This window comes from Colletotrichum fioriniae, assembly GCF_027942845.1.
Source record: "Colletotrichum fioriniae strain IMI 355084 chromosome Unknown scaffold_17, whole genome shotgun sequence".
Lineage (NCBI taxonomy): Eukaryota > Fungi > Ascomycota > Sordariomycetes > Glomerellales > Glomerellaceae > Colletotrichum > Colletotrichum fioriniae.
Genome location: NW_027076853.1, coordinates 526,334 through 543,977, shown reverse-complemented (window position 1 = coordinate 543,977; position 17,644 = coordinate 526,334). Strand labels below are relative to the sequence as shown.

The 17,644-nt window shown below is 53.8% G+C and overlaps 6 protein-coding genes across 6 annotated transcripts; 3 read left to right on the top strand and 3 right to left on the bottom strand.

Moving 5' to 3' along the window:
* Positions 1-638: 638 nt before the first annotated feature.
* On the top strand, positions 639-2,591 carry INDA1_2 (Amino-acid permease inda1; the record flags this gene model as incomplete). Its single annotated transcript, XM_053192238.2, has 4 exons — positions 639-795; positions 921-1,216; positions 1,273-1,727; positions 1,781-2,591. The coding sequence occupies 4 exons, from the start codon at positions 639-641 to the stop codon at positions 2,589-2,591; spliced, it is 1,719 nt and encodes a 572-aa protein (XP_053050402.1).
* A 1,233-nt stretch (positions 2,592-3,824) lies between these two features.
* On the bottom strand, positions 3,825-4,667 carry N0V96_011350 (uncharacterized protein; the record flags this gene model as incomplete). Its single annotated transcript, XM_053192239.1, has 1 exon — positions 3,825-4,667. The coding sequence occupies one exon, from the start codon at positions 4,665-4,667 to the stop codon at positions 3,825-3,827; it is 843 nt and encodes a 280-aa protein (XP_053050403.1).
* A 2,450-nt stretch (positions 4,668-7,117) lies between these two features.
* N0V96_011349 (uncharacterized protein) lies at positions 7,118-8,918 on the bottom strand (the record flags this gene model as incomplete). Its single annotated transcript, XM_053192241.1, has 2 exons — positions 7,118-7,901; positions 7,966-8,918. 2 exons carry the CDS (start codon positions 8,916-8,918, stop codon positions 7,118-7,120), a joined length of 1,737 nt encoding a protein of 578 aa, XP_053050405.1.
* Positions 8,919-10,194: 1,276 nt separating this feature from the next.
* On the top strand, positions 10,195-10,784 carry cyp1 (Peptidyl-prolyl cis-trans isomerase-like 1; the record flags this gene model as incomplete). The annotated part of the gene is made up of 2 exons (XM_053192242.1): positions 10,195-10,227; positions 10,326-10,784. 2 exons carry the CDS (start codon positions 10,195-10,197, stop codon positions 10,782-10,784), a joined length of 492 nt encoding a protein of 163 aa, XP_053050406.1.
* Positions 10,785-11,863: 1,079 nt separating this feature from the next.
* N0V96_011347 (uncharacterized protein) lies at positions 11,864-13,212 on the bottom strand (the record flags this gene model as incomplete). The annotated part of the gene is made up of 2 exons (XM_065759252.1): positions 11,864-12,958; positions 13,144-13,212. 2 exons carry the CDS (start codon positions 13,210-13,212, stop codon positions 11,864-11,866), a joined length of 1,164 nt encoding a protein of 387 aa, XP_065612149.1.
* Positions 13,213-15,941: 2,729 nt separating this feature from the next.
* Positions 15,942-17,103, top strand: N0V96_011346 (uncharacterized protein; the record flags this gene model as incomplete). Its single annotated transcript, XM_065759251.1, has 2 exons — positions 15,942-16,160; positions 16,333-17,103. The coding sequence occupies 2 exons, from the start codon at positions 15,942-15,944 to the stop codon at positions 17,101-17,103; spliced, it is 990 nt and encodes a 329-aa protein (XP_065612148.1).
* Positions 17,104-17,644: the final 541 nt, after the last annotated feature.

Here is a 17,644-nt window from a genome sequence, read left to right as displayed (position 1 = left end):
CAGCTCCAGCTCCAGCTCCTCGCCCGAGCCGTATGCTGCACACCTCCCTCTCTGTCTGCCTCGATGTCTCTCGACGGAAGCCTCGAGGGGTCTGTCCCTCACGTTTCCTTTCTGTGTATCCGTAAAGTGACCCTCCGTATCCTACCATCTGCCTTCCTGTCGTACCCCTACCCATCTCGCTAGGAAGTCCTACCCATCCCACACCCCTTCCTGTCTTTAGTCTGGTCCGTTTCTACACATCCAACGACAATCCACGGTACCTTTACAGATACCATACGTGGTACTTTTACATGGGGCAATGCACCTGCACATGTCGTCGTTCCCGTTGTCGTCGTTGCGCCTGGCTTGTTCCTCCCCCTCTGCCTTAGCTCCCCCGTCCCCATCTCCGCCTCTCATTCCGGGTGCTGTCTCGAACCTTTATTAAACGGCATCCCGCGCCGCCTATCTCTCTGTCTCGTCCCTTCTTGTTGTCCCTTCCACCCCTCATACTCTTGTACTTCTTTACAGAGTAACACCGACTTTGTTCCTCTCCCGTCGTCGACAAGGGCAAAGGTCACGACAAGCGCCAACGCGCACTACTTCTTCTTCAGCAACCAGTCTCTAGCCTCTATCCAGAGCTATCGAGCTTGTTCTTCATCATGTCCAAGGAGGATGCCCAAGTCGGCGTGGTCCCGCCCACGTACGACTCGGAAAAGGGCGCTCGCCACACCGCCGGTGATGGCCACGTTCCCGAGAACTTTCGCGAGGATGACTTCATGACCCGCAATGGCTTGAACCTCAAGAGTTTCCAGCGCCGTGAGTGCATCCCCCTCTATACAACTCCGCTTGGACTGCTTTGCGGCCCGTCTCCAACGGCCCAGCATGTCCTTGCCTTGCATAGATGTCTCTCCGTAGATGGATCGCTAACACGGCATCGTTAGGTGACTGGGGAACCGGTGACACTGAGCTCGACCGCTCCATGAAGCCTCGTCACTTGCAAATGATTGCCATCGGTGGATCCATCGGTGCTGGTTTCTTCGTCGGTTCCGGTAGCGCCCTCACCAAGGGTGGACCGGGCTCTGTCCTCATCTGCTTCTTGATCGCTGGTGTCATGATCTTCAACGTCGTCTACGCTCTCGGTGAACTCGCTGTCCTGTACCCTGTCTCTGGTGGTTTCTACACCTACTCTATCCGCTTCCTTGATCCTTCCTGGGGTTTCGCTATGGGCTGGAATTATGTAAGTCACTTCTCACCGCATGGCGCATTGCAGCGCAAAGCTCTAATATGTGACAGGTCTTCCAATGGGTTATCGTCTTACCACTCGAACTGACAGTCTGCTCGTTTACGATACAATATTGGAACAAAGATATAAGTGTTGCAGTATGGATTACCATCTTCTGGCTCTTTATCATCTTCGTCAACGTTTTTGGAACCTTGGGCTTTGCCGAGGAAGAGTTCGTCTCCTCTGCCTTCAAGCTCTTTGCCACCGTCATCTTCATGGTTGTCGCCCTCGTTCTCATCTGCGGTGGCGGCCCTGAGGGTGGAAAGTACGACGAGTACTGGGGTGACCGTCTCTGGAGCGACCCCGGCGCGTTCCAGAACGGATTCCGTGGCTTCTGCTCCGTCTTCGTCACTGCCGCCTTCGCCTTCTCTGGTACTGAGCTTGTCGGTCTCGCTGCCGCTGAGTCCGCCAACCCTGCCAAGTCCCTTCCTGGTGCCATCAAACAGGTGTTCTGGCGTATTACCCTGTAAGTCCTTCCCAAATCAAACGTCTTGAGCTCTGACTAAACATGCTCCTCAGTTTCTACGTCTTGGGTCTTACCTTTGTCGGCCTTCTCGTCAGCTCTACCGACGAGCGTCTCCTGAACTCCGCCAACCCCTACGCCGATGGTGTCTCCCCCTTCGTCCTGGCCCCTCTTGATGCCCACCTTTACGGATACGACAGCTTCATGAACGTCGTCATTCTCGTTTCAGTCGTTTCTATTGGTGTCTCTTGCGTTTACGGTGGTTCCCGTACCTTGACCGCCCTTGCCCAGCAGGGATACGCCCCCAAGATCTTCACCTACATTGACCGATCAGGCCGCCCCCTGCCTTCCGTCGCCCTCAACCTCGCCTTCGGTGGGCTGGCTTACGTCCGCATGGCGTCTTCTGGTGGTGTCGTTTTCGACTGGCTCTTGTCGCTTTCTGGTCTTGCCGCCCTTTTCACCTGGGGTTCCATCTGCGCCGCCCACATTCGTTTCCGTTCTGCGTGGAAGGCTCAGGGCCACACCCTTGATGAGCTTCCCTTCCAGGCCATCGGTGGTGTTGCCGGCTCTTGGCTCGGCCTGTTCCTGATTGCCATCTCTTTGATCGCCCAGCTTTTCGTCGCCATCTGCCCCCCTGGTGGCGGTTTCGCCACCGCTGAGGACTTTTTCAAGGCTTACCTTGCCCTGCCCGTCGTTCTCTTCTTCTGGGCTTGCGGTTACCTGTGGAAGCGCAAGGGCTTCTTGAAGCTTTCAGAGATCGACCTCGACACTGGTCGTCGTGAGGTTGACTGGGATGAGGTTAACGCCTATCGTGCGAAGGTTGCCGCTTGGCCTGCGTGGAGACGGTGGGCAGCCACCATCTTCTAGAAGACTTCGCCGTCTTTTAAACTCGCTGGATTGTCTAGCACCAAAGGGGAGGAAGCATCTGGGGAAGATGTAAATAGGAGATGTTGGTCTAGGAGCAGCTTTGGCTCTCGGCGTGTCTCACTATCATGATACCTATCTACTTTCTGAACTTTTAAGCCATGATGTCCCTATCAAGGGCTCCAATACATGGGTCTTGTTGAACTACATCTGCACTATAGTCATGTGTGCGCCTATGATGATCAGAGTGTACTAAGCGGTAAGCATCATGTGTGACTTGTGCTTATACACTCCTGGCGAGAGAACCCCTCCTACACGGGGATCCCATAAAGCTTTTGATCCCGGCTTTGGTCCTTTTCTTGAAACCAGCGATGGTGCCATTCTACCCCGCGTTTACTACATCCAGACGAGAGGTCACGGCGACTTTCATGAAGCAAAAAAGTGGTCTGCATGAATTCCCCCCTATGGAAACAGAGCCAGATTATCATTGTAGGAGCGGTCGCCGGTCGTTGCAAAAAGGTTTTTGAAAGCGGTTTAGCGTAGGCTGGCTGATGCCGGCCTCAAACCCCCCGGAGCATGGAGGCTCCACAACGGCCCGAGGTGGACGACGCTATCGACGGGTGGCTTGGATTTGTCGCGTGCCGAAGTTCCGGATAAGGCTCGATAAAGGGAGGTTAACTGGCTTTGGGCGTGAGGGGATGCGAAAGCTGACTTTGTTTTAGAGATTTATTGGTCTGATATCTGGTGTGCTATTATTTAGTGATGGATTCTGTGTAACGTGCGGTGGTGGGAGGATACGGATGGGAGATTGAGAAGGAGGATGCCATTTATTCACGGGCGATGATGAGCATGGTCGTTTCTCGGGTGGAGTGTGAATATTTCGCAATACCTTGGTGCACGCTTCATCATCCCCCAATTTTGTACAGTGTGAGACTAATGGCATGCACCTTGGGTTCCTGAATCATTGCATGCGCTTTCAACGGCTTGTCTTTGACGGGTCTCTTGTCTCCGAGAACGTTCACTCAGTCGGCCGGAGGTAGTGGATCCCTTTTCCTCATCGGCATCAGTAGTGGGGCCGGAACCGGTTGGAGCTCCGGTACCGATCGTTGCAAGTTGCAACGTCTACCGGTTCATTTCTCCTGATTAGAGCGGCTAGCAAGAACGCCTGTTAACCTTGGGTAGCTAGTCAGTCACCCTGAAGAATCAAACTAACTGATATCAACACACAGGTCCCCCTCAAAGCTTCGCCCCCTCCCGCAGCCCAACCTCGATGACCCCCTGCACCGCACCCGGCGCCCTCCAGATCTTGACGACACTCAGCCCAGCCGACTCGACCAGCGCCCTCCACTCCTTCTCCGTGCGCTCCTGCGCGGCGCCAAACGCCATCATGCTGATGTCGAAGACGGCGGCGTGCGGGTGGACGCTCCGGACGTCGTCGTCCATGATTTGGTCGTGGATCAGGATTCTGCTGTACCCCGGTTTCAGAGCAGCCTTTTGGATCTCGAGGATTTTGCGCGCTTGTTTGTCGGGCCAGTCGTGGAGGATGTGGTGCATGTAGTATGCTCGGGCGTCTTTACGTGGTTTTGTCAGTTTTTGCTGGGGGACTTGAACCACTTCAGCAAAGGTAGTTTCAAACGTACGCTTGATCGGCTGAGGCGTGTAGAAATCATACGCCACTTTATTAATCCCCTTCAACACGGAAGTCTTTTCATCAGCCAAGACGGAAGGTAAATCCTCCAAATATAGCCTCGACGCCGTCTCAGGATGCAATTCATAAAACGCCCACAGATCCTGCCCTACACTCCCGCCTATGTCCACCAGCAGCGGCGAGCTCGGATCGTCGTCACCGGAGCCGCTGTCCAGGAGGGTGTGGCTTGGGAAGATGGACGTCCACCTGGCCCTGTTGAGCGTCGTCGTCCGCTGAAGGGTGTTGAAGGCCTCACCTTGCACCGGGTGGGCTTCGAGGTAGGTGAAGAGGCCGCCTTGCCAGCCGTGGGCTGAGTCAAAGACTGTTTTGCGGGCGCTGCGGGGGTTTTTGTAGGATGTTTGTTGGAAGAAGGCGGGCATGTGGGCGAACATTGGGACTGTGTGGTCGTAACTTGCTTGGCCGTTAGAAAAGGTGTCATGTGTATTTAGAAACGCTGGCAGGGGGGATGAAAAGGGGGTTGGGGGATGGCTTTACTAGAACTTTGCGGTGGTGCTAAAGTCCGAGTCCGCAAGCTGGTTGCAGAATTTGGTGGGTTTGTAGACCCCATCTGAGGTCATCTCGACTATGTTGTTCGAGACCAGTAGGCGGAGGAGTCGATCTGGGAGAATATGAGATATTGTTGCAAGATGTAAAAAAGAGGGTGCAACTCACAAAGTAAAGCGGCATCGCAAGGTCCTTCCGCGAGGTCTGAGAGCTGAGCACAACTCATGGGTCTGCTTCCATTGTCCTTCCATTTCTTGAAAATGTTGAGATCCTGCAGTATCTTGACTGATGCTAGGACAGCCGGCTGGTAAATGTTGAAGTTAAAAAGCTATTCCGCGTCGTCCCCGTGATATCAGTGTCAACTTACTTCGCTTAAGAAGAGCCTCACAAACGTCTCCCAAGGAGATTCGACTTTGATTGTGAGCTCATGAAGCTTGAGAAGAACTTGTGATCTATCGCCCTCCCTGAGATTCTCGATTGATGTAGTGAGGGCTTCAGCTGAGCGTATGAAGTCTCTGACAGCATCATTCTCGTTCATCGCCGTTGCCATGCTGGCGGTTCGTCGAATTCCCCGCGTTTTTTGCGTCAATCTTCCAATCCAATAGGTCACTTCGACTGTTTTCTCGGCCTATCTAAGACAATGGTTGACTTGGCGCAGGTAGAATAAAGCTCGGGTACCTCCGGTGAGACTTCAGTCCTGGATGTAATGCCCCAAAGAAGAGGAAGAAATTACCAAGGGCAGCAACCTATTTATCAAGGAGAAGTAACGATGTTGCACCAAGTCCTAAGTCCCCGCCAAACTCAGAGAATTGATTTGTAAGAAATAGATACCGTGATCTACCATGGTATCACCAATATCTGCTCCTCGCAAAGCTAGAGTGACGAGCGGGGGTTGTTGGAGCGGGAACGGAGTTTTAACACCAACCTTGCTCAAAAAAGTCAAATGTCCCCGGAGCTCGGGCTTGGTTCCAAACTCAATGTTTGAGGGGACGTTGTTTCGTCGTACTTGATTCGCTGGACTGTTAGACTGGATGGTGACAGACTCTGGATTGGATCTGGAGAAGAAAATGATGGTGTGGTCTACCTACGTAGACAGACGGCGGTGATTGACGCCAGCGGCCGTAGTAGCATGTGGCATTGACAAAGCCTGATAGATGGGATGAGAAGGGACCGGAGTCTCGGGCAAACATATCAAGAATTTTGAAAGTGGTTTGCGACCATTGGAGCCGCCTGGTCATACAAGTAAAACAAAGGCGGAGCGGTGGTCTTAATGCATGATCTGTTAAGCTTCATTCCAACTCTGTATGAGAGCTATGCCCAAACGATGGAATGCGTGGAAACATACAAAGCGTTTGTGTCACTACTTCGAGTTACGCACAAAATCCAACCGCCATATACGCCCCTGACGTAGGAGGTAACTTCTTGGCTGTTTGAGGAATGAAAATGTTCCTCATAGGGACTTTGTTTGATATTCAAGATACGCGGTTATCTCACGCATCTCATCGTCTCCTACGTCTCTTGACTGGTCAATAGAAATTGTTCAATGCAATCTTCCTCATCCGGGCCCCTTTTACTCTCCTAGCCGTCTTCGAAAGTCCGCTACTCCCGTGATAGGAGGTGAAATGAGCCTACCTAAGAAAGGTTCGCTATTACCCAAGGCAGCAGCAGTCGACACGCATTCCCATCAAGAACAGCCAGATCCCGAGAAAAGACAATCGCAACTACCACCCCGAAAAGGGGCAGGAACACCAAATTCTCCAACACCAAACTCGTCACCTCTAGACCGACAAAAGAAAAGAGACTAAAAATACAAAAGAGTTCACCCCCTCGGTGGCGAATGGGGACTACATCTCTTGGTGCACATACTGGGACTCGAACACGGGACCTCTAAGCCTTCACCGATTAGGCTGTTCGTGGACTTCAACCACTCCACCACTCAGCCAGTTTTGACCTGACCCCCAAGGGGACGCCTGCTGGCTGGTGACAGGAATGGACTTGAGGAGGGATATAAGGGGTTCTCACGGAAGGTGTGGGAAGGTATGGGAAGGAGCGGCTGAGCCATCACCTGCCTTGCGGCCACGTGGTTGATATTGAGCCACTTGATAACATTCAAGACAGATCCTGTGGAAGGAGGCAGGCATGTTTCATTATGGGTATTCTGTGGGAGATAGACGTTCCATTCTGTTCAGCCAATGTTGGTTTTATTCAGCTATCAATATCCGCTATCCGGATAGCGATGATGGAATTTAGACCTCAACGCCACTTAATGCCCAAATTCAGATGCACTCATCTATCCTTCCCATCGTCAAGCACCGTATCCTAATATCACCGTCCTAATTCACTGCGTCTTCGGCTTTCTAAGTGGAGCAGTGACGGAGAAGGAGACTATGCTATACTCAGTCTTCTCAGCATCCCGCTTCTCAACGGCCTTCTTCTCCTCCGCAGTCTCCTCTTCCTCAGCCTTCTTCTTCTTGTCCTCGTCCTTCTTAATTTCCTTCATAACGTTGCCGTCCCCATCGAGCTCGACGACAACGTCGCGCGTGTCGAGGCTGCCGTCCTCGGTGTACATCCACATCTCTTTGAGTTCTCTACGGACGAGACCAGTCAACCAGAGGGAGCTGAGAACGCCAGGGACGAGGTACAGCAGCGCAGGCTGGCCGTGCTTGAAGACGACCAGCATGACCAGCGTAGTCACCATGCCGATAGCGTAGCCGACCAAGGAGGCGTAGAAGTACGTCTTGCTGAAAGTCGATCCGCGCACGGTCGGCGGCGCCGTCTGCGTTGCGGCCTTGAAGAGGCCCAGCCACGAAGGGGCGGACCAGAACCAGTCGCCCCAGCAGTTGGTGATGTCGAGGTACGGGGCCTTTTGTGCGATGTGTTGGGTCTGGCTCACGGTGACCACATCGCCTGAGGTCGCGTCGTGCTGGTCGGACTTGAGATCAGTCGGGATGTACTTAATCTGGCGCTGGTAGTGAAGCCACATGTCGAAGCGGAGGGCGAGACACATGACAATGCCTGGGACGACGATGTCTCCGAGTCCGAGAATGCTGGATCTAGCGGCAGATTGGAACTGGAGCTTGATGGGCACGTCGAGTTTGGTGGCGACCGTGATCATGTAGGGACTGGTGAATGGTTAGATGGCGTGTGTTTGAAGGTTACTGACAACCAGGATGAGGTACAACTTACGTGTAGAAAACCATGATGATGTCGTAAAAGAAGAGTCCGATCAGCACCAAGCTTCCAGTCGCAAAGGTCGTCGGGGACATCATGAGAAACGAGCCATAGCAGAAACCGTAGCCCATGAAGTTGGACAGGAAGGGCGAGCCAGACATAAAGTAGGCCACAACGGTTGCAACAGCTAGGTTAAGACCAACGACGTGGAGGATGGTCATATGGAATTTCTCGCGGAGGAGACCATGCAGCTTCGCCTTCACCGTCCACTCATCCGTCAAGACGTGGCGCAAATCCCACAGAAACCGGTTGGTCTTGATGGTGTTGAGGCGCATGATGCTGCGCAAACCAAAGGGCAGCGGGTTGCTCTTCTGGAGGAACTGCGCGTTATTCCGGTCCACCTCCTCGCCTGTGACCTTGATGAAGGCCTCATTGTCGTCGTCGACGTTGTAGAGCGAGCCATCGTGGCGGAAGTAGTTGGGGAAGACGAACCCAGTCGCAACCCGCAGCGAGTGTGCGATCAGGGTCGTCAAACTGGCGACACCCATGACGGACATGTAGACTCGGAGGATCTTATTGAGGATGGCGGGGTCCTGGAGCCACTGGATAAGGTAGTAGAGGCCGATGAGCATGGTGCCGGCCAGGATCGGGAAGAGAATGGCATCAGTAGGCATGAGGCCCTCTGTTATAGGCTCATCCTCCTTGCGTTCTTTTCCATCCTTGCGCTTCTGAGGAGCGGCAGAAGGTGGGCGGCGGAGTGAGCCGTGGGCGCCGATGTAGATGATGGCTAGAGCGCTGAAGATGAGCTTGGCCTCCATCGTTAGGAAGCTAGCATACTGGGTGAAGCCCCATTCCACGACGGCAGCGGTGACATTTCCGGCTGTTGAGTTGCCAGTGAGGTTGCCGGTGAGGTTCTGGGCAAGCTCATCAAACGGCGGGTTGATGGGGCTGGGGACCGGCGAGGCCATGTTGCCGCTGTCGCTGTTAGTGTCAGGGTCGCTGTCGTTCCCGGATGAAACAATCGGTCCAAGGGCCGAGAAGACGAAAACAATCGTCCAAGGCAAGTGAAGCTCGTGATAATCGTCGAGATGAAGAGACGGAAGCTGAGTCTGAATGAATGAGACGATGACCGTTGTGAGCGGCAAACAGAGAAGCCAGATGCCCGTAATTATTCTCGTACCCTCGGAAAAGACCACTAGTGATCGAATGCTGGCAAAATGTCAGAAGAAAAGCGACCCTCGTCGTCGGTATTTAGATCCTCACCACTGATAAAAGTAGAAATTGAAGCCACCTGTTTTGGAAATGGGTGGGATGAAAGACGACACGGTGTTTCCTGCCCTGTCCGATAGAAAAAAAAAGTAACAAGTCGATTCTGAGAATCGGTCTCCGCCCTGGCCAAATGTTGCTTCGAGTGACGGTCTAGGCAGGCAAATGAAAGGTGTCTTTGATCGAGACGAAAAGGACTCCGGATGTCCTAAGAAAAATGGGTATATTCGCCGTTTGGTGTATCCTCTTCAAGAGAGAAGTCGCACCTTGCCCGTGTCCAAACTCTTGGAAGGCGGTATCGACATCCGTGCGGCGCGAGCGTTGCTGCAGGAGGTTCGCCCTGCGCTGGTCCAGAATGGTAGGGGAGTTGACGAGTGAGAAGTGAGGTTAGTAGGTACCTAAGCTATGCTCAGCTCAAGGCAAGGCATGCGGGGGAGAGAACCTAGCTGCAGCTCCCAAGGCCCCCACATCAGCGCTGTAAGCCATCGATACCTCAAAGTACCAGCTCGAATGCGCAACCATGGAATAAACATCTACAAATACACCACAAACACTCAGCCCCTTGGATCTATTAGGTAAGAACCATTGAATCACAGACATGAGCAGCGTCTGAAGTGTACATGACCTAGTGGAGGAAGTAATAACGCGTAATTGGGTCCTGCAAAGGTTGCGAGTTCGAATTTGGTGGTCCTACATGATGCCACAGGCAGCTCATTTTTTGGCTTCTGTACCTCCAGCTCCTAGTGGCGCATCTCCACCCCGGAAGTGGCTGAAGCTCCCCCTGTGGCCAGCCGCTATCGAAAAGCGCAATCCGCAATCGGGCGCATCCGCGAGACGTGACGTGCGACCGCAAAACCTCAATCGCATCGCATCGCCAGCCTCGCCCAAAATAATTCTTCGTGAACCCCTCCAACCACCGCCGGCAACACCACTCATCACGACAATCCACGCAGCAAGCACAGCTGCCAATCCTTCAAAATGACTACCAACGTCTCCCTCGAGACCTCAATGGTACGTCCAAACAACCTCCACCCCCCCTCATCCCATGCACCAAACATTCAGTTACCAATGAAACAACCCCCAAGCTAACTCCCACCTCTCCTCAACAGGGTACAATAATCCTAGAACTCTACACCGCACACGCCCCCAAAACCTGCACAAACTTTGCTACCCTCGCAAAGAGGGGCTACTACAACAGCACCGTAATCCACCGCATTATCCCAAACTTCATGATTCAGGCCGGCGACCCGACGGGCACAGGCCGCGGCGGCACCTCAATCTACGGCGAAAAGTTCGCAGACGAGATCCACGCGGGCCTCAAACACACCGGCGCGGGTGTTCTCTCCATGGCCAACGCGGGGCCCGACACGAACGGCTCCCAGTTCTTTATTACCCTCGCCCCGACCCCTTGGCTCGATGGGAAACATACCATTTTCGGACGGGTCAAGAGCGGTTTGAGCGTCGTGAAGAGGATGGGGCTGGTCAAGACGGGGCCCGAGGATCGGCCGCTTGAGGAGGTCAAGATCATCAAGGCTTCTGTCGTTGAAGAGGGCGGCGACGAATTGTAAACGACGTAATGGTAAAGGCCTGCCTGCCTAGAGGGTCGTATTGTCAGCATCTACACGGAGTTTGGCGTTTGGTCGAGCAGACCGTACAATGGGGAAAAGTTATGTCTAGATCATGTCGTCTATGTCTTTCACGCGGCGGCTCTTGGGTCGCAAATCGAACATCAGAGTAGAGGATCACAAACTTAAAACTCATTGGGGGGGAATCAATGTCATTTGTCACAATGCCTATAAAAATGTAGCCGCAATCTCTAAACGCCGCCATCCGCCTCGCCAGGCGATGCACACGAATATGGAGGGAGGAAACCTCCTCATTCCTAGAAGACCTTCCCCGACTGACTCCCTGACCATGCATTGTTGAGTATCGTGTATCAAATGTCGATCTTCTCGTCGACCAGGGCTTCAGATTTTTGATGAGTACAGAAAGAAAAAAGAAACGGAAACGGCCAGGAACCCGGCTCTGTGGCCAGTCCCACGACCTATTCTTTCGTCGTAGAATGCGGCCCAGAGAAGTAAGGTATGCCCCATCCCGGCTGATGTCTGAAGCAGGGCCCGGGACACTGAAGGAAGAAATTGTGGTAATGAATACAAAGGAGAGATATTAAGAGCGACGCCGTTTGTTGGCCTGTTTCTCATGCTCAGACGAGGCTCTCTTTTTTACCTCGGGCTGGCGGCTGGGCCTGAACGGCAGATTGACTTTTGGCGGGCTTTTTGCCTTCAGTTGGTGGCGTTCGACCTCGAGTGGTCTTGGGCTTTGAAACCGGTCCTGTGGATCGAACTGTGTCTTGAGAAGGTGTCGGCGAGTTCGATTTTGCAGCAGAACGACCAGAATAGTTGCTTTGGGCAGAAGAGGTGGTTGACACAGACGCCAGTCGCTGTCGAGTTGGCTGCGACTGCGATTGTGGAGGTGAGCGTTTGACTGACGATGTGGTCGATGTGCCCTTCATAGCCGACAACTCGCTTGGTCTCCTAAGACCACAGCCAGTCGTTCTTTTGGCGCTGGTTGTTGAGCTGGCCTTTGTGCTGCTCGTTGCGCTGGTCGCTTTGTCGCCCGTGGTGCCGCTCATCATGCTGCCAGGCTTCTAGTGTGGCGGCGACGACAATGTGCCAGACGATTCTGATTCTGCGTCTTCATCCTTTTCTTTTCCGTTCCGGCCGTTCTTGGATAACGGCGAGGACAAGGGCGGCTTGGCGGCACCAAGCTTCAACTTCTTGGCCGGACTAATGCCCTTGGCCTCCTTCTTCTCCTTCTTTGGCGCGACTTCAACAGTAGAATTGTCGCCGTCGTCCGCCTTTGCCTCACGACTCAGAAGTGAGTTCGTCTTCACCTTTTCCTTCTTAGGACCTTTTGTTTTGAGAATGACCTTCTTTGTCATCAAGGGTGTCGACTTCAGCTTCTTCTTCTTATGGCTATCTCCCGATTCGTCCTCGTCTTCAGGTGCCGCCACCTCCTCGCTGTCGCGCTTCTTAGGGCTCGAGGCCCGCGATGCAGGCGCCGGTGTGGCCTTTTGGCTCGATGGGGGCGTTCCGTCGTGCTGGCTAGCGCCGTTGCTGCCGTTTGAAATCTTTGCCGCCGCAGCGCGACTGGCATTACGTCCGCTGTTTCCAATACAGGAGCCCATATGGTTGTTGAGACGGGTGACAAGAATGCATCGTTTGCACTTGCTGCAAGTGGCGGAGGGGAACGATAGCACGTTGGCTGGTCGCGCTTCTCCGGGGCCGGCTGACTCGATGTTCGGGTCGGGCTTCATGTCCTTCTTCTTCTTTCCTCGGCCAGGACCAGGCTGAACCCACGTCTGTCCGTAGATGTCGAAGCCGGGCTTGTCAATGTAGGGGTGCTTCTTGCAGTAGATGACGCTCGGATCCGGCTTTCGCGCGCCTTTGCCATCGGTCGGATAGAGCAGGCGAGGCAGGTGGCATCTAGGGCACAGGATCTCGGATGTGGTCTTGAGGGGGTTGCCCTTGAGCAGAACCTTGCCGTCTTCGTATATCGCAGCGTCGGTCTCTATTCGCACGTCTGGTTTCGAGTCGGGGGTAGAGCTCTCTGATGCATCGGAAGCCAGCTTCTCGACACGGATGGCAGCGGTAGACGCTCTCGCCATTTTCTCGTCGCGGTGGACTTTGAGCAGCAGGTCATGAACAATGTTGTACATGAGATCGTCGAGGACAGCGTGTGCCTGTTGCCAAATAACGGACTATGGTCAGCATCACGTCAAGTCATTAGCCACGGCAAATACTCGCCCAGCCCAACCGCAGCAATTCGTAGAATGGAATGGCCGCGATGGTTTGAGTGAGACTGGGGAAGGAAGGAGAGGGAGGTAGGTGAATAAAGGTTGAGGGTAGGGGATGGAAGAAGACTTACAAGCTTGTCCATATTGCCAGCGTCGTCGGGAGCGACAATCACTCCAGCCTTTCCTGTATTGGAAGCCATCTCGACGAGGCCGACGGAACGGCGCACAGAGGCTGAAGGGAATAAGATGCCGTCGTGATCGCAGCCTCGGAGGGCGAATAGCTTTGTGGTCGTGTGCAGGAAGAAATGTGGTTTGTGGAATCTGAATCGGGTTGACGGGTAACTAAAATAAGGTGCCACACGGCCGGTCGAGGGGCGGGTTGTTCAGCAGCCGCAGCAGTGAGCAGTGAGCAAGTCGTAGTAGCGGCAGGTGCAGTGCAGGTGCAGGGGGAGATGAGGTCAAGCTGAGCAAATGGAAAGGAACGACCGAACCGACGCCGCCGCCAGGGAAGGGTTGGAGAGCAAAAAAAAGTTTCGGAACCTTGCTTTGCTGAAGTAATAGGTAAGGGTGCAACAGCGATGGCGAACAAGCACCGGACACAAGGATTTGCGGTTAAGGTAGGTTGGTTGTCTCCGATGAGCTAGGGGGTCGACTTTCCCTTTGTCGTACCACGAGAGAGGCCCTATGCCGAATCTGGATAAGACGGGGGGTTGAAGGTGCGAGGCGAGAGAGAGTCCGATGGGCGCGGCCAACGTCAGTGTTGGTTGGCTGGCGGAGAAAGTAGTTGGTTTGACAGTCAAATGATAGGGAGACAATTGCTCGATGTGGTATAAGGTCCCCGGGTACGGAGTAAATATTTCCAAACCTGGCGAAAGGCGAGGTGAGGTGAGGTGAGGTGAAGTGAGGTGGTTGATGGGGGATTGGAGAAGGAGAGAATGCGAATTGGGTGGTTTTTCCGGATTACCTGAGCAGATTGCTCAGGCATCTTTGGCAAGGGAATTGCGGGAAAGAGCGACTTTGGAAAGAAGCCCGGAAGCAACTTCCCAAAAGTGTCAACGTCGATCTGCGGGCCGCCTCACTCACAAAAGTCACAAATGTACGGATAGCAGGAGCCCACTTGGCAACTTACAACTCAGTAACTTCCTCACCTTACCTTAGGTACATAAGGCATACAGGTAGTAAATGCGATCGATAATCAAGTCCAAGGTGTCATATCTTCAATTGGCTGGCTTCTGTTGCAGCATCAGGGAGGTTCCTTCTTCTTAAAATCGAGACACAAGTCCAAAGAGACATCATCAAGTGGTGCAGACTTTCCCCGGACGTGGATTCCACCCCACGATCCTACGCGGCACCCAGAATCTCTGTAGATAGTAACAACATGACAACCCAATGCACCAATGCACTTTCAGTTACATCTACGCTGCCAGACACACTCGCAGAGCAGGGAGACGGGCTTAGATGCCATCCCATCCAATTCAAGGATCCCGTCATGGAAACCACGGAGCGGATACACTGTCCCCATCGGCGCATGCATGTGCCTGACTTTAGTCCCCTTTTCGCCTAGGTACCATAGCCAAGGTGCACAGGGGTCCAAGGGGCTAAATACCCGTCAACAACTACTATGCTCATCACCGCTATCATTCTTGTTCTCTTGCCAAGATACTTACAGCGTAATGCTCAGATAACATGTTTGGACAACTAGTAGGAAAGAGTATGAGTGGTGGTAAGAGAGAAAATGGCAGACTTGATGGCAAGGTAGAAATAGAAACTCGGTATATGGTGAGCGGCATATGGTTCCATCATCCATCTCGCGCTCTCAAGCCAACCTCCAGAGCAGCATCCAGCTCCCGGAAAAGAGACCAGTTCACCTGGTTGGCAATGTAGTTGAGCAGCGGCTTTTTACCTAAAGTTACGTCGCAGGGCTCTCTACTGTCGTGCACCTGTTCCTCATGTTTTTGGACCCTCGCCGACACACTCCCTCTATCCAAGAGGACACCCTGGTAAGTATGCTGCAGACATCGTCATTGTCGAGTCAAGACGGCGGTTTGCCAGGGGTCCGCTATTATTCCATGATTCGCTCAGAGAGTCTAATCATCCATCAGTCTCTGAAGTTCATGCAGTAGTTTTAGCACTACCACTCCCAGGTGCCCTCTAGTCAGTCTCGTGGTCTCTTTATACAAGTATTGAATACGGAGTACATGTACTCCGTACAGGATGTCTTTAGCACAACACCATCTCTGATATTCGTCACCCTGCAATTGATTCAGGGACGAGCCGGTGGAACCGTCGCTCTCCCGCCAGAGCCTCCAGAGCTGCGTCTGACCGCATTTGCTCCGTACACAGTAATTACCTAGCATCGGTGCTGACCGAACGCATCTGTCCGTCTGAAGCTCTGAGGGTGTACGGAGTAGGTACCTTACCTGTCTCCTTCCTTTCCAGAGACAGCCCAGGGAGAAGGAGCCACCAAACCTAAACCGAGTCACGACTTGCACCACCTTCCGTCTCGCTGCAAGGAACCGTCTACCTGCCCTGCATCCCGAAAAGAAGAAAAGGAAAAAAAAAAAATCGCAACCATTCAGAGACAGTGACTTCCTAAAACCTCTCGCCCAGCTCACCTTTGCCCCTTTCCCTGCATTCATCGTCACCGGATTATTGGAAACAAGACATCACCACATCCCAAACCAGACTCTTGAAGTACTGCACGCGTGTAAATGCTCACGTCTACGCGCACGCGCATCTGAACTCCTGTCCGCTCGGGAATTATTTCACGGAGTAGCATCCCTCCAGCTCGAGCGCTCGACCTACCTTGCTACCCTGCTGCTCCACACTTTCTTTCCCGCCATCCTCCCTCCAGTCTCGACAACTCATACGAATACATTTCCCTCATTCACAAGTCAAGCAACGAACGTTCCTCGGCCCAACACACAACATGTCTCTCCCCCAGACTACGACAATGAAGCAACCACCGACCCAGTCCTCCATCAAATCCTTCTTCCAACCCCGCCAGCAACCCTCATACGCTCCGCCACCCCCAGCGTCAAAGTACGCCCCCGCGCCGTCATCGAATGGAACATCTGCTGCAGCTGCCCCTCCCGCGACCAAACCCCCACCATCGTCAACATCAACACCACCTCCTCCTAAATCCTCAGTGACGACGGCGACAACAACGACGACACCACCGGGAACTTCGCCCTCAGCAACGACATCACAAATATCACAACCGCCAGCCTCGACGCCCCTCCACCCAAGCGCCTCGATCCGCCCCGTCTTAGACCAAGACCTCCAACCCCTCCGCCGCATAAACTCCCTCCTCCTCCCAGTGGCCTACCCAGAAACTTTTTTACGCCGCGGCCCTCACGGGTCCCTTCTCCCGCGTCGTCACCTGGCGCGACCAACCCACCACAAACTTTTCTCAGGAAATCGTCGTCGGCGGCGTCGTAGCCCGCATCGAACCCTCCCCCTTTCCCTCCGCGACCCCGACCCCAACCCGCCTCGAACACGCCCTCTACATCCAGTCCCTCGCCCTCCTCTCCCCCTACCGCTCCCATGGCCTTGCCACCGCCGTGGTAGACCACCTTGTCGCCGCAGCCGCGAACTCCTCCCCCGATGTCAACCTCCGCCACATCTACGCTCACGTCTGGACCGATAACGAGGAGGGCATGCGCTGGTACGCCGCCCGCGGGTTCGAGCGGTACGGTGAGCCGCTGCAGGGATATTACATCAAGCTCCGCCCGGACTCGGCCTGGATCGTCCGCCGCGCCGTCGGGCCTCTGTCCATCGGCGGGCAGCAACAGTCCCTGTCCTCTGACAGAGCCACGGCCACCCCGATCCCAGGTCCCACCGCCGCCGTTGCGAACCTGCCACCCATGAACGGCGGCCCCCCTCCTCCGCCGCTGTCGAGGACAATCTCAGGCACATCCTTCCAGAACCGCCGCGCCGCGACAGAGTGGAACGACCTCCCCGACGAAATGGCATCCGCCAAGCTCGCCCCTCCCAAGAGCAACGGCGGCTCGGGCGCGAGTTCCAGGAGCAGCTCGACGGTGAGGAAGAAGAAGGATAGATCATACCCGGCTGCCGCTTTCCAGGGCTAGGCGCAAAGAGGGACATGCCTACTTTCATTGTGCTAAGGTCAAGGAATTTGAGACGTCCAGACGACGGCAAAATGAAGAGCTACAATCACATGCAAATTGGAATCCTCAAGTATCATCAGTTGGTTCCCAGGACGGGTAGGATACCAGGACAGGCAGGATACAACAAACCATCCCGACCCTCGAACCGTCTTGAGCATAGTCGACTCCATGGCACTCACCATCTGTATCAAAAGATGCGAAAGAGAGAGACACAAGAATACTAGAAAAGATTCGCCCCCCACAATTAGAGGCTAGCCTGCTATAGACGTTTTGAACTTCGTTTTAGAGAAAAAAAATAAAACAAGACAAGTATTTAAACAGTTGATGTGTTTGAACAAAAACCTTTCCCAACGCAAAGTTTTTCTGTTTTGCTCAGGCCCAACTCCGGTATTTTCCCCTTTGTGTGTGGAATCATGAAGAAATGATCAAATCCCCAATGCCGAAAAAAAGATGCTCACAGGATGGGGACGCAGACAATGAAGAGTGAGAAATCACATCTCTC